The sequence below is a fragment of the Argopecten irradians genome, chromosome 4 (genome assembly GCF_041381155.1).
Source record: "Argopecten irradians isolate NY chromosome 4, Ai_NY, whole genome shotgun sequence".
Taxonomy (NCBI): Eukaryota; Metazoa; Mollusca; class Bivalvia; order Pectinida; family Pectinidae; genus Argopecten; species Argopecten irradians.
This window is the reverse complement of record NC_091137.1, coordinates 49,821,430-49,845,952: the sequence shown is the minus strand read 5'-3', so window position 1 is coordinate 49,845,952 and position 24,523 is coordinate 49,821,430. Positions and strand designations below refer to the sequence as shown.

The following is a 24,523-nucleotide window of genomic DNA, read 5'->3' as shown; positions in this document are numbered from 1 at the left end:
TGAGAGACTGTGGTATAGGTATATACCCTATTGTATAGTGGAATTCTTCCCATTATAGTGCTATATCACTTGACCATGCCGCCGAAGACATCAAGAAACATACACCACACGGTCATATTATACTGACAACGGGCAAACCAGTCGTCCCGCTCCCGGTAAGCTGAACGCTAAGCAGGAGCAGAATATGCCGGTAGGGTTACATAGTGTGGATGCAGTGTAAATAAAAAGACATTATTCTGACAACCATCAGATACCAGTTTATTCTGTCTCTCGTGTTCACCTTCAGTGTAGATTTTCGTGTCTTCATAATGCTCTTTCTTACAATCCAAGAAAACGTTCATTTTGTTCCTTTTTAATTTCCAGGAAATCGCTTAAAAGCCATGCTGTCCTCTAGATCAAGACAAGGCTCTCTGACGCCTATTATGGAGCGCGCATGCGCAGTCCATGTGAATAAGAAGGTCGCTGTCGTGTGCACCACTTGTAACAACGACTTCATCTGCACCAAATGTATCAGCTCCACACACAAAGGTCACGACTACCTTGACCTGGAGGATTTCCTGGACTCAAAGAAACAGGACATCGCCGAGTTTCTGGACATCGAGGACATTGATGGTAAAATATCAGCGACACACGAGCAAATTGAAACGCTCGCCGAAACAATATCCGAGAATAGACTTCGTACGGACAACGTCATGCAGGAGATTAAAGCCCGCTCAGTGGAATTAAAGACAGAAATCGATAAAATAGCAGCAGACCTCATCCGTGAATGCAAAGTTCACGGGAGCAAGAGTTTGAACTCTCTGGAGAAACTTGAGCAGAACCTGACGCGTCAATTAGCATGTCTCAAGGCGGCCGCCATCAGTCACCAGAATGTGCAAATGGACTCGACCCCCTTCGACGACATGCTTCGGAGGGATTCTCTTAAGGAGGAGTCCTTCACCAACATCCCAGCGCTGACGTCACTGCTGTTTGTAAAACAAGACGAACACGTCACCATCTTAAGAACGTTGTTTGGGTCGCTTCGGTGCATCACAGCGAACGGTCCCTCGGATGTCAAAAATTTACAGTCGATCAAATCTACCATGAAGAAGGCACCAAACACCGGCCGGGTGTTGGATACCTTAACAGGAGTGGCTGACGGAAAACACGTGCAGGCCATATTTCCCTGTGATGACAACTCGGCATGGCTAGTCCCGGGGAAAAGTCACAGGGTTAAACTCACAACACGAAAGGGCGAGGTCATCCAAACCGTGACCCTGGAGAGAGGGGTCGTAATAAATGACGTCATGCGTACCGCAGATAAATATCTGACCACAATTTGCTGTGACGATGGGTCTGTCCGTCAGATCCTACCGAGTGGGAGGTCCCAGAACCTCTTCTCCACTGGTATCAATATCACAAACCTCTGTGAACTGTCTGCTTCCGGGTATTTCATAGCCTGTCATTCCATCCAGCGTAAACTAGTGAAGTATAACCAGAAGGGTGACGTCATACAAACAGTGGACCGTGACGCCTACGGTGTCCGTCTGTTTACAAAACCGGTCCGAGTTCGTCTGAACAGAAATAATGGCGACATTGCGGTCGTCGAATGGTCATCTCCCGAGCACGTGATCATTCTTAACGACAAGCTACAGGTAATATCACGATTCTTCGGCGACTCCAAACGGCGCCATTCATATGCGCCATTCGGGTCCTTTAGAGGGCAAGGTTCGAAAGACAATGGTCATTTCGACCCAGCTGACGTGATCTTCACTAAAAATAACCACATCATAATAGCCGACGTATGGACCAACTCTTTAGTGATGATTGATAGGAACGGAAAGAAACTAAAAACGTCCTTCAAGTTCAACTTCCAGCCTCTACGTCTTGGTCTACAGCCTAATGGCGACCTCTGGGTAGGGTCACACGACGGACACGTACAGATCATGAGATTCTGACGAGCTGGAACTTGGCCTTGATGTTCTAAAGAAAAATGTACACAAATGTTGTGCCAACTGCTTCGCGTTGTTGTATCATATTCGTCCAAAATTCTGTCTGCAAATGAGCATGTTGTTTATGTTTCGTCTCGAATGTTAAAAAAAAACTCTATTTTTATGTGAAGCGTTAATGATGGATGAAGACTGGGAATCAGGATATCTAAGTCAGGAATGAATCCTACGTGTGAAGCCCGTGATTACCAGGAAAGATTCTCACGTGTGTATGCCCGTGAATACCAGAAATGATTCCCTCGTGTGGTGTCCGTGATTACCAGAAATGATTCCCTCGTGTGGTGTCCGTTATTGCTGTTGATGGTGCTACGTCCTTCTTGTGTCGTGTTTACTCGGAGACGTCACATGATGTAGGAGTAATCTCCCTTCCCGACGTCATGTGGTGTTGGAGTTATCTCCCTTTCCGATAATGTATTATTTATATCCATTCCTGACGTCACTGAATCGTACTCTTAACAAGTACTTCGTACCTTTATAAGAAATTCCTTTGCGGAAGCTTACAGTCAGACTTTATTTTTACGGAGACGCTGCTATTTTTGTAGACATTAGCGTTTAATAATACATTTTTGACCAAATTTGGACAAAAGTTGCATTTTGTTTTTGCCATGATTACCCGAAACCATTGACATCTTTAAATATTTTTTTTTTAATTCTGGTTACTAAAGAACTAATCAGTTAGAGGATATTCATTGTTTCTTGATGACTACCAGTTATATTCCATCGAGAGAGCTGGAAACTTTTTTTCACGAGTGCTGCTTCGCACTTTAATTTTACAAAAAATACAGTTGCCTGACTTCCTTTGTACAAAAAGACAGTATTGTTTGACTTCCTGTTTCCGAAGAGACAGATTTGTTTTACTTCCTGTTTATGAACAGACATAGTTGGTTGACTTTGTGTTCACGAACAGACATAGTTGGGTGACTTCCTGTTTACGAACAGACAGAGTTGCTGGACTTCCTGTTTACGAACAGACATAGTTGGTTGACTTCCTGTTTACGAACAGACATAGTTGGTTGATTTCCTGTTTACGAACAAACATAGTTGGTTGGCTTCCTGTTTACGAACAGACACAGTTGCTTGAATCTGTGTTTACGAACAGACGTAGTTGGGTGACTTTCTGTTTACGAACAGACATAGTTGCTTGACTCCCTGTTTACGAACAGAGAGAGTTGGTTGATTTTCTGTTTACTAACAGACATATTTACTTGACTTCCTGTTTACGAACAGACAGAGTTGCTTGACTTTCTGTTTACGAACAGACGTTGTTGGGTGACTTCCTGTTTACGAACAGACAGAGTTGGGTGACTTTCTGTTTACGAACAGAGAGAGTTGCTTGACTACCTGTTTATAAACATACAGATTTGCTTGACTTTCTGTTTACGAACAGACAGAGTTGGGTGACTTTCTGTTTACGAACAGACAGAGTTGGGTGACTTCCTGTTTACGAACAGACAGAGTTGGGTGACTTTCTGTTTACGAACAGACAGAGTTGCTGGACTTCCTGTTTACGAATAGAAAGAGTTGCTTGGCTTTCTGTTTACGAACACACTTTATCCAGTTTGAGTTCGTTGAAAATCTCAATTTGGTTGAATTACTTATAGAGATATTCGATTTAAAAAAAAACTAACCGGGAAATTGATAATACCCGTTCGCCCATTCTGTTCTTTTCTTTGCCCAGAATAAAAAAAGAAACATTGTATTATTCGTTTTATTTGTTATCCTATTCGTTGGTGATTTACATGACGTAGTACATAAAATACTGTGATACATTCTAACTTAATGGTAGGCGAGCTGTTTACTCCGTGTATTTGGACATATTCTGGTCACTTTAGAACAGTTTCCATAAATGTACGTTGGTGGTAGGGACGAAATTCGATAAAAAAATAAGCTAAAGAAAGATGTGTTTCACATCTTCTATGTTTAAAATATACTAACATCTCAATTATCATTCAAAGAGCCTCTGTACATATTCAATAGACTGGGATAGTTCCAATTAAATGGAGATTATACTGAATCTTACAACGAATGTGTACAATCTTCTAGACCGTCACAAATGTCGGCTATAAAGTCTTTGAATAAAACCAGTACTATTCCGTCATTCATAAAACTAATATATTAACATTTATATCTTCGACACAAAAAACTTATCTACAAATGTAGTTCGTGGGGTGTACACAAATGATTTAAACTGTGAAGTGGAAAGTAAGCACTGGTGTTTGTTTATCCGACACCTTGTGCGTTTGCGTTTCTGTGATGCATCCCTTTCCTCGATTATCGCACTCCTATTAGAAATAGTTTTGTGACCACGTTTGAGATCTTTTTAAAGCATTTCACAGTTATCTCGTCTCATTGAACGCTGATTATATATTCCCCCTTTCAATGGCAGACACTGCTTGCCTTTTAAACACTTGATTTCTACCTCGTACTCCAGAAAATCTGTTGTGTGATAATTCACGTTGGCGTGTTGCACTCGGAGCAATTAAAATAAAAGGCAAAAAGTATCTATTGCGATGTAAAATGTTGCTGCCAGCAGCTTCAGCGTAGTATGTTACGTCAGCAAAATCAATGCTATATGTGTATGGTAGGGCAAGAGGCCGACTGTGTCCATTTCATATAAAAACATTTGTTATAGCGGAAGTCCTTAATATAGAACGCCATGGCTGTCTCGTCTGCTTCAAATATACTATATGAATTTGTGCTTTTATTATATCATATTGTTTTATCATTGATTTGATCAATAGATGGTATTATTTTATCTATATTTAATTTGATATGACCAATTACTCATTTGCTTTTACTATTGTTTTATTTTCATTTGTCATGGTATTATTTTCTTTTATCATTATATTTCATTTAACTGATTTGGTGACATATATATTTGATTTACATCTATCATTGTTTTATTTGTATTATCATTATAACGACAAAACCATTTACATACAATATCAATAACCATTTACATACAATATCAATAAAATACAAATTTATACAGTATTCATACGAGACAGCTGTGACGTTCCATAGTACTAGCACAGGCGTTTGGCTATATAGACATTTTTCTCTCTTTATATAGATGTGATACTGTGTCACAGTATTGAATATATATACATTTATATATAGAAAAATGTCGATAGAACCAAACGCCTGTGGTAGTAACAGTGTTTTATATTGCTACGTCAGTCATCATCCCATGATTACTACTTCCGGTCATCATCCCATGCTTACTACTTCCGGTATTCCATAGATTAGTCACTTTGTCCCGACTGTCCGCCATGTTGTATCCATGACTGCCACATGTGTTCTGATTTTTACCACTACCACACGACACGCACGTTAACTTGGCTGCTCGTGCACCAGAGGTGCGCGTGCTAATTGTTTTAAGACTTTCCCTCCTAATAACCACAGTTGGCGGGAACCTATGACCCTGTCTCGTTGCCATAATTTCGCGTTCAGTTATTGTCTCTGTCTCCTGTAAGATCTCTTCAGCAGGATCTGACCCTGAAAAAAAGACAAAACAAAAAGTGTAATACCGCTTGTCATGTTACGTCAGTGATTTTCGCAGATGATAAACAAATCGCGTTTTCAGGTCACTTGATACTTACAACAGTTTGGTGGTTTCTGGTCACGTGAGACTTACAACAGTTATGTGGTTTCTAGTCACGTGAGACTTACAACAGTTTGGTGGTTTCCGGTCACGTGATACTTACAACAGTTCTTTGGTTTCTGGTCACGTGATACTTACAACAGTTTGGTGGTTTCCGGTCACGTGATACTTACAACATTTCTTTGGTTTCTGGTCACGTGATACTAACAACAGTTTGGTGGTTTCTGGTCACGTGAGACTTACAACAGTATGTGGTTTCTGGTCACGTGATACTTACAACAGTTCTGTGGTTTCTGGTCACATGATACTTACAACAGTTATGTGGTTTCTGGTCACATGATACTTACAACAGTTATGTGGTTTCTGGTCACATGATACTTACAACAGTTATGTGGTTTCTGGTCACGTGATACTTACAACAGTTCTGTGGTTTCCGGAAACGACAGATAATGTAGGTGATCCCAACAACACAGAAACCGAACCCAAGTAGGGTCCCCAGGATCATCCAATACCTAAAACAGGTAATATATCATAAGTGGTACAGCTAGTAAACATTATAAAGTCGTTCACTGGGGTCGAGGGCAACAGATGATTTGTTGAACCAGAAGAAAAACTGTAGCCCGAGGCCGAAGACCTAGGGCAACAGTTTATGTGATGGTCCAAAAATTCATCTGTTGCCCGAAAACCCAGTCGATAACTGTTTTGTTATACCCATTGACTCAAAACAAATGAACAATGCATTGACGTCACCAATATAGGTGTGACGTCACTCCGGTCAAACAGCAAATTTTAACAGGCCTTTGCATCGCTCGACGGAACAGTTCATTTATTGGAATTTTTGCCAATAGAGTTTGCATATAAACTATTTTATAGGGGTATAACAATACCAATAGTACAATTATACAGCAAATGTATACTACAGCTCAGCAATTATACAGCAAGTGTATACTACAGCTCAGCAATTATACAGCAAGTGTATACTACAGCTCAGCAATTATACAGCAAGTGTATACTACAGCTCAGCAATTATACAGCAAGTGTATACTACAGCTCAGCAATTATACAGCAAGTGTATACTACAGCTCAGCAATTATACAGCAAGTGTATACTACAGCTCAGCAATTATACAGCAAGTGTATACTACAACTCAACAATTATACAGCAAGTGTATACTACAGCTCACCAATTATACAGCAAGTGTATACTACAGCTCAACAATTATACAGCAAGTGTATACTACAGCTCAGCAATTATACAGCAAGTGTATACTACAGCTCACCAATTATACAGCAAGTGTATACTACAACTCACCAATTATACAGCAAGTGTATACTACAGCTCAGCAATTATACAGCAAGTGTACACTACAGCTCAGCAATTATACAGCAAGTGTATACTACAGCTCAGCAATTATACAGCAAGTGTATACTACAGCTCAGCAATTATACAGCAAGTGTATACTACAACTCAGCAATTATACAGCAAGTGTACACTACAACCCAACAATTATACAGCAAGTGTATACTACAACTCAACAATTATACAGCAAGTGTACACCACAACTCATCAATTATACAGCACGTGTATACTTCAACTCACCAATTATACAGCAAGTGTACACTACAACTCACCAATTATAAAGCAAGTGTACACTACAACTCAACAATTATATAGCAAGTGTATACTACAACTCACCAATTATACACCAAGTGTATACTACAACTCATCAATTATACAGCAAGTGTATACTACAACTCACCAATTATACAGCAAGTGTATACTTCAACTCACCAATTATACAGCAAGTGTACATTACAACTCAGTAATTATACAGCAAGTGTACACTACAACTCAGCAAGTATACAGCAAGTGTACACCTCAACTCACCAATTATACAGCAAGTGTACACTACAACTCAGCAAGTATACAGCAAGTGTATACCACAACTCATCAATTATACAGCAAGTGTATACTACAACTCACCAATTATACAGCAAGTGTACACTACAACTCAGCAAGTATACAGCAAGTGTATACTACAACTCACCAATTATACAGCAAGTGTAAACCACAACTCACCAATTATACAGCAAGTGTATACTACAACTCACCAATTATACAGCAAGTGTATACTACAACTCAGCAATTATACACCAAGTGAATACTACAACTCACCAATGATACAGCAAGTGTACATTACAACTCAGTAATTATACAGCAAGTGTATACTACAACTCAGTAATTATACAGCAAGTGTATACTACAACTCAGCAATTATACACCAAGTGTATACTACAACTCACCAATTACACAGCAAGTGTATACTACAACTCAGCAATTATACAGCAAGTGTATACTACAACTCAGCAATTATACAGCAAGTGTATACTACAACTCACCAATTATACAGCAAGTGTATACTACAACTCACCAATTATACAGCAAGTGTACACTACAACTCAGCAATAATACAGCAAGTGTATACTACAACTCACCAATTATACAGCAAGTGTACACCACAACTCACCAATTATACAGCAAGTGTATACTACAACTCACCAATTATACAGCAAGTGTATACTACAACTCACCAATTATACACCAAGTGAATACTACAACTCACCAATTATACAGCAAGTGTACATTACAACTCAGTAATTATACAGCAAGTGTATACTACAACTCTCCAATTATACAGCAAGTGTATACTACAACTCAGCAATTATACAGCAAGTGTATACTACAACTCACCAATTACACAGCAAGTGTACACTAAACCTCAGTAATTATACAGCAAGTGTATACTACAACTCAGCAATTATACAGCAAGTGTATACTACAACTCACCAATTATACAGCAAGTGTATACTACAACTCACCAATTATACAGCAAGTGTATACTACAACTCACCAATTACACAGCAAGTGTACACTACAACTCAGCAAGTATACAGCAAGTGTATACCACAACTCACCAATTACACAGCAAGTGTACACCACAACTCACCAATTATACAGCAAGTGTATACTACAACTCAGCAATTATACATTAAGTGTACACTACAACTCAGCAATTATACAGCAAGTGTACACTACAACTCAGCAATTATACAGCGAGTGTACACTACAACTCAGCAAGTATACAGCAAGTGTACACCACAACTCACCAATTATACAGCAAGTGTATACTAAAACTCACCAATTACACAGCAAGTGTACACCACAACTCACCAATTATACAGCAAGTGTATACTACAACTCACCAATTATACAGCAAGTGTATACTACAACTCAGCAATCATACAGCAAGTGTATACTACAACTCACCAATGATACAGCAAATTTGTACTTCAACACACCCCACCCGGTCACATTATACTGACAACAGGCGAATCAGTCCTCTTACTACCTGTATTCTGAGCGCTAAGCAGGAATTAAAACTACGGAGAAATGATGTGCGGGAGTACCGGAGTCTATGCTACGCACCTGCATCCAGACTTAGTGTGAAACATCACCAGAAATTAACGATTATATGAGGCTGTCTTACCAGGCTCTGCCGATCAAACCACCTTACACCGATCACCGAAAAAAATCCAATCCCGCCACAATAAAGTAAACTGAGAATCAAAGACGTTTTCTAGCTCAGGAACTTTATTAGAAGACATCTCAGTCAATCTAATAAGATATTTGGACGCTTTCACTTAAAACTGCATCAATCGCTTAACAGGCAATGGGACATTAAATAATGGCGGGCACTCGATTAAGTTGTTCAACACTCTATGACGTTCCTTCGTATATTAATCAAAGTTTACTGAGCGAGACGCTTGCTTAAGTTAAGTTGAACAGCCAATGTTATTTTATTTAGTTGAGTTGAACAGTTAATGTTATATTTAGTTCAATTGAACAATTAATGTTGTTTTATATAGTTGAGTTGAACAGTTAATGTTATATTTAGTTGAGGTAAACAGTTAATGTTATATTTAGTTGAGTTGAACAAGTTGAACAGTTAATGTTATATTTAGTTGAGTTGAACAGTTAATGTTATATTTAGTTGAGTTGAACAGTTAATGTTATATTTAGTTGAGTTGAACAGTTAATGTTATATTTAATTAAGGTGAACAGTTAATGTTGTTTATTTATTTGAGTTGAACAGTTAATTTTATATTTAGTTGAGTTGAACAGTTAATGTTGTTTTATATAGTTGAGGTGAACAGTTATGTTGTTTTATTTAGTTGAGGTGAACAGTTAATGTTGTTTTAAATAGTTGAGTTGAACAGTTAATGTTGTTTTATTTAGTTGAGGTGAACAGTTAATGTTGTTTTATATAGTTGAGGTGAACAGTTAATGTTGTTTTATATAGTTGAGGTGAACAGTTAATGTTGTTTTATATAGTTGAGGTGAACAGTTAATGTTGTTTTATATAGTTGAGGTGAACAGTTAATGTTGTTTTATTTAGTTGAGTTGAACAGTTAATGTTGTTTTATATAGTTGAGGTGAACAGTTAATGTTGTTTTATATAGTTGAGGTGATCAGTTAATGATGTTTTATTTAGTTGAGTTGAACAGTTAATGTTGTTTTATATAGTTGAGTTGAACAGTTAATGTTGTTTTATATAGTTGAGGTGATCAGTTAATGATGTTTTATTTAGTTGAGTTGAACAGTAAATGTTATTTTATATAGTTGAGGTGAACAGTTAATGTTGTTTTATATAGTTGAGGTGAACAGTTAATGTTTTATTTAGTTGAGTTGAACAGCTAATGTTATATTTAGTTGAGTTGAACAGTTAATGTTATATTTAGTTGAGGTGAACAGTTAATGTTGTATTAAATTAAGGTAAACAGTTAATGTTATATTTAGTTGAGGTGAACAGTTAATGTTGTATTAAATTAAGGTGAACAGTTAATGTTATATTTAGTTGAGGTGAACAGTTAATGTTGTATTAAATTAAGGTGAACAGTTAATGTTGTATTAAATTAAGGTGAACAGTTAATGTTGTATTAAATTAAGGTGAACAGTTAATGTTGTATTAAATTAAGGTGAACAGTTAATGTTGTATTAAATTAAGGTGAACAGTTAATGTTGTTTTATTTAATTGAGGTGAACAGTTAATGTTGTTTTATTTAATTGAGGTGAACAGTTAATGTTGTTTTATTTAATTGAGGTGAACAGTTAATGTTATATCTAATTTAGGTGAACAGATAATATTGTTTTTATTTATTTGAGTTATTAATCAATACACTTAGTCGATATACTAAGTTGTGCACGTCAATTGTACCTTTTATACAAAGGTTAGTGTAGCACCGACTTGGAGGCGACTACAAGCTTTGTTTAGTTACCATTAGATACTTACAAGGTCGCTGACATGGTGAGTTGCCCACTCGACATCAGGTTATGATCGGACGATGTCACCAACGTCACACAACACAATCCGTCCACAGAATCATTGTTACTTTCTATACCTCCAGATCAGACAATCAGAAACACTTACAGATCACATATCCTTAATTATCGAAAATTCAAGTCAAATCCACTTTTTCATCCCGGCGTTTTGACCACTTAAGCTATACCTAACAGTTATATCGAGGTTTCTTCGGAGTTTTAAACCACTTGTTTCACGTTGACGTTGTAGAATCTGAATATGCTGAAAACTGATTTGTATTGATATCAACTCTTGTAAGTTAAAACCATTGGTGATCTCTTGATGTGATGTAGATATTGGTATGTAATTACATATCAGCGACTGGAGACGGAAGCCATCCGGAAATACCTGACAAATTATCCAAATTAAAAATCGTCCATAAACAACTGTTTTGGTCAGAGTGACTTGGTGATGTTATTTCCCTGCTGGACTAGGGATAAACATGCTCACACCTTTGTGTACCCCACACAACAACTGGACAGGTACCGATATTGACTGGCCACATAAAAAAATACCTGACGCGCTACGGTATACCACGGACATCCATAACATTGTCAATTGTGCCTATTACTTTCTCTGGTTTCCTAGCGAGTTTCAAAATCAAGATACAAAATCAATACCGGGTAGATTGTCTCCGCATTGATTTCGTATCGCTGGAAAAGCACACCACTTAGGTTTAATAACAACTAAATATTGCTCATCCGTGACTACCATGGTCTGCTGATGTGGAGGATCCGACAGCGTACATGTATGTAGAGGTGAACTGTAAGGTACGGCGTGTGTTGTAATTATACAATGCAAGTGCAGTAGCAATTGCTTGGACTATGCAAGTGCAATTGCCCAACAATCAGATGAATAGACACGCCCCTTTCATATACAGACACGCCCCTTTCATATACAGACATGCCCCTTTCATATACACACACGAACAGACACACCCCTTTCATATACACACACGAACAAACAAACCCCTTTCATATACACACACGAACAGACACACACATCCCTTTCATATACACACACGAACAAACACACCCCTTTCATATACACACACGAACAGACACACCCCTTTCATATACGCACACGAACAGACACACACACCCCTTTCATATACACACACGAACAGACACACCCCTTTCATATACACACACGAACAGACACACCCCTTTCATATACGCACACGAACAGACACACACACCCCTTTCATATACACACACGAACAGACACACACCTTTCATATACACACACGAACAGACACACCCCTTTCATATACGCACACGAACAGACACACACACCCCTTTCATATACACACACGAACAGACACACCCCTTTCATATACACACACGAACAGACACACCCCTTTCATATACACACACGAACAGACACACCCCTTTCATATACGCACACGAACAGACACACACACCCCTTTCATATACACACACGAACAGACACACCCCTTTCATATACACACACGAACAGACACACCCCTTTCATATACGCACACGAACAGACACACACACCCCTTTCATATACACACACGAACAGACACACCCCTTTCATATACACACACGAACAGACACACCCCTTTCATATACGCACACGAACAGACACACACACCCCTTTCATATACACACACAAACAGACACACCCCTTTCATATACACACACGAACAGACACCCCCCTTTCATATACGCACACGAACAGACACACACACACCCCTTTCATATACACACACGAACAGACACACCCCCTTTCATATACACACACGAACAGACACACCCCTTTCATATACACACACGAACAGACACACCCCTTTCATATACGCACACGAACAGACACACCCCTTTCATATACGCACACGAACAGACACACCCCTTTCATATACGCACACGAACAGACACACCCCTTTCATATACACACACGAACAGACACACCCCTTTCATATACACACACGAACAGACACACCCCTTTCATATACACACACGAACAAACACGCCCTTTCGTATGCACACAAGCACGTGTATGAATTCAATGTCGTAACAAATGTCGGAGCATGAACGATGCAAAATGCAATAGTTTTGTAGTTACGTTTTGATTGACAGCTTACAAACCCTGTAAATTGTGCAGTTTACTTGTTTTGTACGGCGGAAGTACATGAAACCAATATGCTTGTACGCACGGTGGATGTTTCAGTTTACATGTTTTGTACAGCGGAAGTACATGTAACCAATATGCTTGTACGCACGGTGGATGTTGCAGTTTACATGTTTTTGTACGGTGGAAGTACATGTAACCAATATGCTTGTACGCACGGTGGATGTTGCAGTTTACATGTTTTGTACGGCGGAAGTACATGTAACCAATATGCTTGTACGCACGGTGGATGTTGCAGTTTACATGTTTTGTACGGCGGAAGTACATGTAACCAATATGCTTGTACGCACGATGGATATGTTGCAATTCACATGTTTTTGTATGGTGGAAGTACATGTAACCAATAGGGTTGTACGCAGGGTGGATGTTGTAGTTTACATGTTTTCTACGGCGGAAGTACATGTAACCAATATGCTTGTACGCACGGTGGTTGTAAAGGGATACCAGTTAATTGTGCTATGACTCATATAAAATTTGTGCCAAACGGTACTTGTATAGAAATGTTATTGAAGTGAAATGCGTTACATTTATTTCTTATTTTGGTACATCTCTAGAGATACCGTTATACAAATGTTGTTAGTAAGCTCTGTCACATAACGTATTAATATTAAACGATCAATTTCCGGTCACGTGATGCGATTTAATTTCCGGAATGTCGCGCGCGTATTACCAATTCTAAGTCGTCAGTGTTTACAATCTTAGAGGTAAGATTACTGATAAAATAGATTAGTGTAAGTGTTTACAATCTTAGAGGTAAGATTACAAAAAGATAGTGTATAGATACCGTGCAAGTGTTGTAAGATGACACTAAACGATATAATATATAAACAGGGTTGGCAACTAGGTCACGTGGTAGACGACGCCCCTCTTCATGTTAAGCGACTAGAACATTTATTCCAATAATATACATATATTACAAACTAAGCAAGACCCATTTTCGGAAATGTTAATTTTTTTTCTCTTAAAGTATCATTCATTGCTAACCCTTAGATTCAACTGGAGAAATCCGTGAAACTTAATCAAATTCTGTCAATTTTCCAAACTACTAGTAGTACTTGCTTAGTTTGTAATAGCACCCCGTGTTCAAAACCCCGGCATACGGGATCAGAGGTCATATACCTGGTTATACTATAATACACAGGCGCGAGAGTCGATATGCATGTACTTTGTATTATATTCTTTCTCAAAGCTAGATGCTCCGCTGTGAAGTGTCTGATCCGATCTAGACACATATTTGTTATTGCATGTTTTAGGTAACGATTTTAGATATCATTAGATATTCTGTGAGTAAATGTACCCAATTTAAAAACCAATTTTTGACAACAGTACCCGCACTATATGTCAATCAATATTACAACAGTACCCGCACTATATGTCATTCAATATTACAACATACCCGCACTATATGTCATTCTATATTACAACAGTACCCGCACTATATGTCATTCTATATTACAACAGTACCCGCACTATATGTCATTCTATATTACAACAGTACCCGCACTATATGTCATTCTATATTACAACAGTACCCGCACTATATGTCATTCTATATTACAACAGTACCCCCACTATATGTCATTCTATATTACAACAGTACCCGCACTATATGTTCTATATTACAACAGTACCCGCACTATATGTCATTCTATATTACAACAGTACCCGCACTATATGTCATTCTATATTACAACAGTACCCGCACTATATGTCATTCTATATTACAACAGTACCCGCACTATATGTCATTCTATATTACAACAGTACCCGCACTATATGTCATTCTATATTACAACAGTACCCGCACTATATGTCATTCTATATTACAACAGTACCCGCACTATATGTCATTCTATATTACAACAGTACCCGCACTATATGTCATTCTATATTACAACAGTACCCGCACTATATGTCATTCTATATTACAACAGTACCCGCACTATATGTCATTCTATATTACAACAGTACCCGCACTATATGTCATTCTATATTACAACAGTACCCGCACTATATGTCATTCTATATTACAACAGTACCCGCACTATATGTCATTCTATATTACAACAGTACCCGCACTATATGTCATTCTATATTACAACAGTACCCGCACTATATGTCATTCTATATTACAACAGTACCCGCACTATATGTCATTCTATATTACAACAGTACCCGCACTATAATGTCATTCTATATTACAACAGTACCCGCACTATATGTCATTCTATATTACAACAGTACCCGCACTATATGTTCTATATTACAACAGTACCCGCACTATATGTCATTCTATATTACAACAGTACCCGCACTATATGTCATTCTATATTACAACAGTACCCGCACTATATGTCATTCTATATTACAACAGTACCCGCACTATATGTCATTCTATATTACAACAGTACCCGCACTATATGTCATTCTATATTACAACAGTACCCGCACTATATGTCATTCTATATTACAACAGTACCCGCACTATATGTCATTCTATATATTACAACAGTACCCGCACTATATGTCATTCTATATTACAACAGTACCCGCACTATATGTCATTCTATATTACAACAGTACCCGCACTATATGTCATTCTATATTACAACAGTACCCGCACTATATGTCATTCTATATTACAACAGTACCCGCACTATAGTCATTCTATATTACAACAGTACCCGCACTATATGTCATTCTATATTACAACAGTACCCGCACTATATGTCATTCTATATTACAACAGTACCCCACTATATGTCATTCTATATTACAACAGTACCCGCACTATATGTCATTCTATATTACAACAGTACCCGCACTATATGTCATTCTATATTACAACAGTACCCGCACTATATGTCTTCTATATTACAACAGTACCCCCACTATATGTCATTCTATATTACAACAGTACCCGCACTATATGTCATTCTATATTACAACAGTACCCACACTATATGTTCTATATTACAACAGTACCCACACTATATGTCATTCTATATTACAACAGTACCCGCACTATATGTCATTCTATATTACAACAGTACCCGCACTATATGTCATTCTATATTACAACAGTACCCGCACTATATGTCATTCTATATTACAACAGTACCCGCACTATATGTCATTCTATATTACAACAGTACCCACACTATATGTCATTCTATATTACAACAGTACCCCCACTATATGTCATTCTATATTACAACAGTACCCGCACTATATGTCATTCTATATTACAACAGTACCCGCACTATATGTCATTCTATATTACAACAGTACCCGCACTATATGTCATTCTATATTACAACAGTACCCGCACTATATGTTCTATATTACAACAGTACCCGCACTATATGTCATTCTATATTACAACAGTACCCGCACTATATGTCATTCTATATTACAACAGTACCCACACTATATGTCATTCTATATTACAACAGTACCCGCACTATATGTCATTCTATATTACAACAGTACCCGCACTATATGTCATTCAATATTACAACAGTACCCGCACTATATGTCATTCTATATTACAACAGTACCCGCACTATATGTCATTCTATATTACAACAGTACCCGCACTATATGTCATTCTATATTACAACAGTACCCGCACTATATGTCATTCTATATTACAACAGTACCCGCACTATATGTCATTCTATATTACAACAGTACCCGCACTATATGTCATTCTATATTACAACAGTACCCGCACTATATGTCATTCTATATTACAACAGTACCCGCACTATATGTCATTCTATATTACAACAGTACCCACACTATATGTCATTCTATATTACAACAGTACCCGCACTATATGTCATTCTATATTACAACAGTACCCGCACTATATGTCATTCTATATTACAACAGTACCCGCACTATATGTCATTCTATATTACAACAGTACCCCCACTATATGTCATTCTATATTACAACAGTACCCGCACTATATGTCATTCTATATTACAACAGTACCCGCACTATATGTCATTCTATATTACAACAGTACCCACACTATATGTCATTCTATATTACAACAGTACCCGCACTATATGTCATTCTATATTACAACAGTACCCACACTATATGTTCTATATTACAACAGTACCCACACTATATGTTCTATATTACAACAGTACCCACACTATATGTTCTATATTACAACAGTACCCGCACTATATGTCATTCTATATTACAACAGTACCCCCACTATATGTCATTCTATATTACAACAGTACCCGCACTATATGTCATTCTATATTACAACAGTACCCACACTATATGTCATTCTATATTACAACAGTACCCGCACTATATGTCATTCTATATTACAACAGTACCCGCACTATATGTCATTCTATATTACAACAGTACCCGCACTATATGTCATTCTATATTACAACAGTACCCACACTATATGTCATTCTATATTACAACAGTACCCGCACTATATGTCATTCTATATTACAACAGTACCCACACTATATGTTCTATATTACAACAGTACCCACACTATATGTTCTATATTACAACAGTACCCACACTATATGTCATTCTATATTACAACAGTACCCCCACTATATGTCATTCTATATTACAACAGTACCCGCACTATATGTCATTCTATATTACAACAGTACCCGCACTATATGTTCTATATTACAACAGTACCCCACTATATGTTCTATATTACAACAGTACCCCACTATATGTTCTATATTACAACAGTACCCCACTATATGTTCTATATTACAACAGTACCCACACTATATGTTCTATATTACAACAGTACCCACACTATATGTTCTATATTACAACAGTACCCACTATATGTTCTATATTACAACAGTACCCACACTATATGTCTATATGTACATACAGTACCCACACTATATGTTCTATATTACAAACAGTACCCACACTACATGTTCTATATTACAACAGTACCCCCACTATATGTTATATATTACAACAGTATCCCCACTATATGTTTCTATATTACAACAGTACCCACACTATATGTTCTATATTACAACAGTACCCGCACTATATGTTCTATATTACAACAGTACCCACACTATATGTTCTATATTACAACAGTACCCACACTATATGTTCTATATTACAACAGTACCCCCACTATATGTTCTATATTACAACAGTACCCCCCACTATATGTTCTATATTACAACAGTACCTAAATATATGTTCTATATTACAACAGTATCCACACTATATGTTCTATATTACAACAGTACCCACACTATATGTTCTATATTACAACAGTACCCCCACTATATGTTTATATTACAACAGTACCCACACTATATGTTCTATATTACAACAGTACCCACACTATATGTTCTATATTACAACAGTACCCGCACTTTATGTTCTATATTACAACAGTACCCACACTATATGTTCTATATTACAACAGTACCCACACTATATGTTCTATATTACAACAGTACCCGCACTTTATGTTCTATATTACAACAGTACCCACACTATATGTTCTATATTACAACAGTACCCACACTATATGTTCTATATTACAACAGTACCCGCACTATATGTTCTATATTACAACAGTACCCACACTATATGTTCTATATTACAACAGTACCCACACTATATGTTCTATATTACAACAGTACCCGCACTATATGTTCTATATTACAACAGTACCCACACTAGATGTTCTATATATTACAACAGTACCCTCACTATATGTTCTATATTACAACAGTACCCACACTATATGTTCTATATTACAACAGTACCCACACTATATGTTCTATATTACAACAGTACCCACACTATATGTTCTATATTACAACAGTACCCGCACTATATGTTCTATATTACAACAGTATCCCCACTATATGTTCTATATTACAACAGTACCCACACTATATGTTCTATATTACAACAGTATCCCCACTATATGTTCTATATTACAACAGTACCCGCACTAGATGTTCTATATTACAACAGTACCCGCACTATATGTTATATATTACAACAGTACCCCCACTATATGTTCTATATTACAACAGTACTCCCACTATATGTTCTATATTACAACAGTACCCCCACTATATGTTCTATATTACAACAGTACCCCCACTATATGTTCTATATTACAACAGTATCCCCACTATATGTTCTATATTACAACAGTACCCACACTATATGTTCTATATTACAACAGTACCCCAACTATATGTTCTATATTACAACAGTACCCCTGCTATATGTTCTATATTACAACAGTACCCCCACTATATGTTCTATATTACAACAGTATCCCCACTATATGTTCTATATTACAACAGTACCCACACTATATGTTCTATATTACAACAGTACCCACACTATATGTTCTATATTACAACAGTACCCGCACTATATGTTCTATATTACAACAGTACCCGCACTATATGTTCTATATTACAACAGTACCCGCACTATATGTTCTATATTACAACAGTACCCACACTATATGTTCTATATTACAACAGTACCCGCACTATATGTTCTATATTACAACAGTACCCCCACTATATGTTCTATATTACAACAGTACCTCCCACATATATGTTCTATATTACAACAGTACCCGCACTAGATGTTCTATATTACAATAGTACCCGCACTATATGTTATATATTACAACAGTATCCCCACTATATGTTCTATATTACAACAGTACCCCCACTATATGTTCTATATTACAACAGTACCCCAACTATATGTTCTATATTACAACAGTACCCCTGCTATATGTTCTATATTACAACAGTACCCCCACTATATGTTCTATATTACAACAGTACCCCCACTATATGTTCTATATTACAACAGTACCCACACTATATGTTCTATATTACAACAGTACCCACACTATATGTTCTATATTACAACAGTACCCGCACTATATGTTCTATATTACAACAGTACCCGCATTATGTGTTCTATATTACAACAGTACCCGCACTTTATGTTCTATAATACAACAGTACCTACACTATATGTTCTATATTACAACAGTACCCGCACTTTATGTTCTATATTACAACAGTACCCACACTATATGTTCTATATTACAACAGTACCCACACTATATGTTCTATATTACAACAGTACCCGCACTATATGTTCTATATTACAACAGTACCCCCACTATATGTTCTATATTACAACAGTATCCCCACTATATGTTCTATATTACAACAGTACCCGCACTATATGTTCTATATTACAACAGTACCCGCACTATATGTTCTATATTACAACAGTACCCGCACTATATGTTCTATATTACAACAGTACCCACATATTGTTCTACCAGTACCACACTATTATGTTCTATATTACAACAGTACCCACACTATATGTTCTATATTACAACAGTACCCGCACTTTATGTTCTATATTACAACAGTACCCACACTATATGTTCTATATTACAACAGTACCCACACTATATGTTCTATATTACAACAGTACCCACACTATATGTTCTAGATGTTCTATATTACAACACAGTACCCACACTATATGTTTATATATTACAACAATACCCACAGATATGTTAATGTTCTATAGTACATATACAGTACACACACTATATGTTATATTACTACCCGTCACGGTGTTGTCTATTTATAAGGTGTCCGCTGCTATGGACAAGAGAAAAGTATCATGTTTGTTGGGTAAATTTCAGTTTAATAGCGTTAACAGGAGAGTGTTGTGGAGCATTTACCGAGTGTTTTACGTGCTTTTATGAAGTACCAATCTTCTTATTTTACAAATGACGACCATGCTAATAGTGATTATTTACACATGACATGCACTAGCATCAATAAGTCCTATAGGGAAATATCCGGCTTTATTTCAGTTTACATAGCTTTTCATTGATTTCTCTCCACATGCAGTTATCGATGTGCTTTTAATTTTCCTGCTTTTTCTAAATTACCAATCACTCAATGTTAAAGAGAGATATAATGAGTGTGTTTTCGTCTCAGTCCCCCAGGGCGGCTGGCTGGATCCGCCCGTCTCTAACAGCTATTCCTTGTACCTCCAGTCTGACTCCGGACCAACACCTAAGAATTATTTTGTTGTACCATCAAACCTTAAGATAACCATTGTTAAGTCTATAGTTATTACTTACAGCCGATATTCTCCCAACAGTTCTTCAGACGTTAATCGTCTGAGAGATTCTATGAAGTCCCACCGGCACAACCGCTACAGGAAATGGGATGGGATAGAGCTAATGAATATTCATAAGAGACGTAACACTGCAGCTTAATGGGTAATAATGTGTAGATCAAAGTCGGAACCAATCTCTAATGAGTTCAGTCAACACAAAAACTAACTCCAATGTTGTAGGTATAATATGAGTGCACATACTTGACAGATGGGGTTTTATCAATGCTCTTGCGTCAAAGCCTTGAACTGATATATCACTAAGGTTGGTACATATACAGAACCCACATCGTCACCATCTTAATTATGATGATAACCCTAGATCTGACTATGGAGGTCCATCAATACAGAGCCAACATCGCCACACAGTGGCACCCCCCCCCCCCCCCTCGCGCGAGAGTGATTACTTGATATACCTTTTTTCATATATCATTACATAAATTCCTTGCACACATCTATAGCAGTGACGTAGGAAGATGAAACGTAATGGGGGACAAAGGTCCTCAATATTTCGTAACGCCCCCCCCCCCCCCCACCTCGCGCGAGAAAGATATTTGATATACTTTTTTCATATATCATTACATATAATCCTTGCACACATCTATAGACAGTGGCGAGATTTTGGTGTTTGTGGTGTCCGGGGGTCACCCGCGAGAAAAAAAATACAATTTAGAATGGCTGAAATGAGTTTTACGATGCATTTTGTTGAAATTGCGAGCGCCGAAGGCGCGAGATTCTGGTGTTTATAGGATCCGGGGTCAACCCCGGAAAAAAACATTTACAATTTAAAATGGCTGAGATGAGTTTAACGATGCATTTTGTTAAATTTGCGGGCGGCGAAGGCGCGAGATTTTGGTGTTTGTAGGGTCCGGGGGTCACCACCGGGAAAAAAATTTACAATTTAGAATGGCTGAGATGAGTTTTTAGATGCATTTTGTTGTATTTGCGAAGATTTTGTTGTTTTTGGGGGTGCTGGGTTCTCCCCCGGGAAAAAATATTACGATGTTGAAGGCTGAGATGAGTTTTACAATGTATTTTGATGATTTTTGAGCGTTCTTAACACGGTAAATTTTCGGTTTAAAGTTACCTGCATTTAGAAATGATAATTTTGAGTGTCGTCATACCATTATGCAACCCAGCTCGATCTGAACATACCGGATTCACACCACCGGCACATTGTTATGTAACTCAAAATAATAATAAATTGATTGTCTTGCTAAGACATTTAAACAAAATAATCTTTTAGAAGCATTTCTTGAAATAGTATGATCTCTTGATGGACATTTTTAGTCTAGTTCGTGTATATTGAATTTTCATTATTAAAGGTTTGAACATTACGTGCTTGAACATTTTAGGAAACGCGCCGCGGAGCGGAAATTTTTCTAGAATGAAGTACAAAAACAAAAATGTGCAGGAGGAACTTTTTTCTTTCAAATGTGCATATTTAGAACATTTTACTCGGCGAAAATGGGGGGGGGGATAATAAGACATGTTTGCCCCTCCCGTCCTGGGGAACGGAGGGGCAATTGCCCCCCCCCCCCCCCCCGCTTCCTACGTCCCTGCCCCTAGATATGACTAGATATCAGCATCAATATACATTTGTAGAACCCACATCGTCACTGTATCCTGTTCACAGTGATCTCGCGTACACTGTAACTTCCCAAAGAACCAATCCAATACACTAATGCCACTATGCCCCGTCGACGAGGCTGTAAGTTTTAGTTCACGTCATACCAGCATCCAGACTTACAATAACTTAATGACCCTAAAACGCTATGTGTTCAATACATTTTGATTCTCTGTACATATACAAAATTTGGTGAATATCCATGAAGATGTTTGGGAGATGGAAGGCGCGTTTAACACCATTGACATTGCCCTCAGAATGACTCCTGAGTGGATGAGGAGGCGGGTACGAGCCCGTACCTCTAGATGCGCCGCCGGAAGTCGACGGTCTTGGCTGATGTTCAAGTGCATTATCGTAACAACCTTAACTCTATTTTCTCTGCCGAACAGATGTGTTTGAGAAGCTACTGTCCCTTAATTATACATGTGAACTGATCCCTCCCCATTCCATGATGCTAGGACATACAATGTAGTTGTCCGAGTAACGCTTCGCTCATTTTCTCCAGACTTGATGTCGGCCGTGCAAACGCAGTAGCTCCTTCCATCAGACAAAAATAACCGTCCTCCCCTATCGTTGACGCCAGTGTTGACGGTGAAGTGTCCACTGGAATCTTCTTGTTGTGCTGAGGACCCTTGAGTTCCTTTCCCTCAAACAACACCGCCAGTTTTCGTGTGTTGGGCGCCGATTGTCCGTCGAGCTGTTTCAACTGCTCTTTCATTTGCATATCTTGCCGCATAGAATTACGTTTTGACGTACCTTCGCAGGACGACCGCTGCGTCGATGGTCATTCATACTAGCCTTATTTGTAGCGCTGTAACGTTGTAGTAGACGTTGGATGACCCAAACGTTACAGTTAAACGTATTTGTAACGACGTCGGGGCGCTGTCCAACAGACAATCGCCTGATAGCTTAGTAACATTGGTTTAAGAAATATAACAGAGGACTTAGTAATTCTATTAGACCATTTCAGCGGTCAATAATCATTAGCACTCTTTAGCTCTCAGTATGACACGACTGGTTTGCCCGTTGTCAGTATGATGTGACTGGTTGCAGTGTGTTTTTTCTGTCTCTAGTAGCATGCTTCGTTGAGATAGCACTATAAAAAGACGATATTTCCACTATTACAAAGAGCCACAACGAGAACATACCGCAGTATCCCAAAATACACACGCACTTCACACATTCAACACACCACATTCACGAGAGGCCGTCCTTAAATGACGCTGTCTGTTAACAAGACATGGGTTACATTTGTGATATCGTCCGACTGACCAGAATTGGTCAATACTGTATTATATACCTGTCCGGAGGGCAATTCAGACACCGTAACTACCATAATATAGGGAGAGGTGTTGACAAATGCCATCAGATTAGTATTGTTGACCACTTGTGTTGGTCGTAACGCACGAGTTAACATAGGTCCTGGTCAATTAGCTTTAACTACATATAATTGCTACCTTACTTGTCCACGTGTTTCGCATACTAAAGCT

At 37.8% G+C, this 24,523-nt stretch overlaps 2 protein-coding genes across 3 annotated transcripts; one reads left to right on the top strand and one right to left on the bottom strand.

The window, feature by feature from the left end:
* The first annotated feature begins 262 nt into the window (after positions 1-262).
* On the top strand, positions 263-3,657 carry LOC138321938 (uncharacterized). Its single transcript, XM_069265982.1, has one exon. The coding sequence runs from the start codon at positions 381-383 to the stop codon at positions 1,935-1,937; it is 1,557 nt and encodes a 518-aa protein (XP_069122083.1). The 5' UTR covers positions 263-380; the 3' UTR covers positions 1,938-3,657.
* Positions 3,658-3,682: 25 nt separating this feature from the next.
* On the bottom strand, positions 3,683-21,595 carry LOC138321946 (uncharacterized). 2 transcript variants are annotated; one of them, XR_011208364.1, is made up of 3 exons: positions 21,372-21,595; positions 6,010-6,104; positions 3,683-5,486 (listed from the first exon to the last, which is right to left on the bottom strand). XR_011208364.1 is itself a non-coding variant. In XM_069265992.1 (3 exons), the coding sequence occupies exons 1-3, from the start codon at positions 10,975-10,977 to the stop codon at positions 5,152-5,154; spliced, it is 465 nt and encodes a 154-aa protein (XP_069122093.1). In that variant the 5' UTR covers positions 10,978-11,834; the 3' UTR covers positions 3,683-5,151. The 2 variants fall into 2 exon arrangements, 1 of the variants encoding a protein (XP_069122093.1); XM_069265992.1 differs by lacking the exon at positions 21,372-21,595 and adding an exon at positions 10,943-11,834.
* Positions 21,596-24,523: the final 2,928 nt, after the last annotated feature.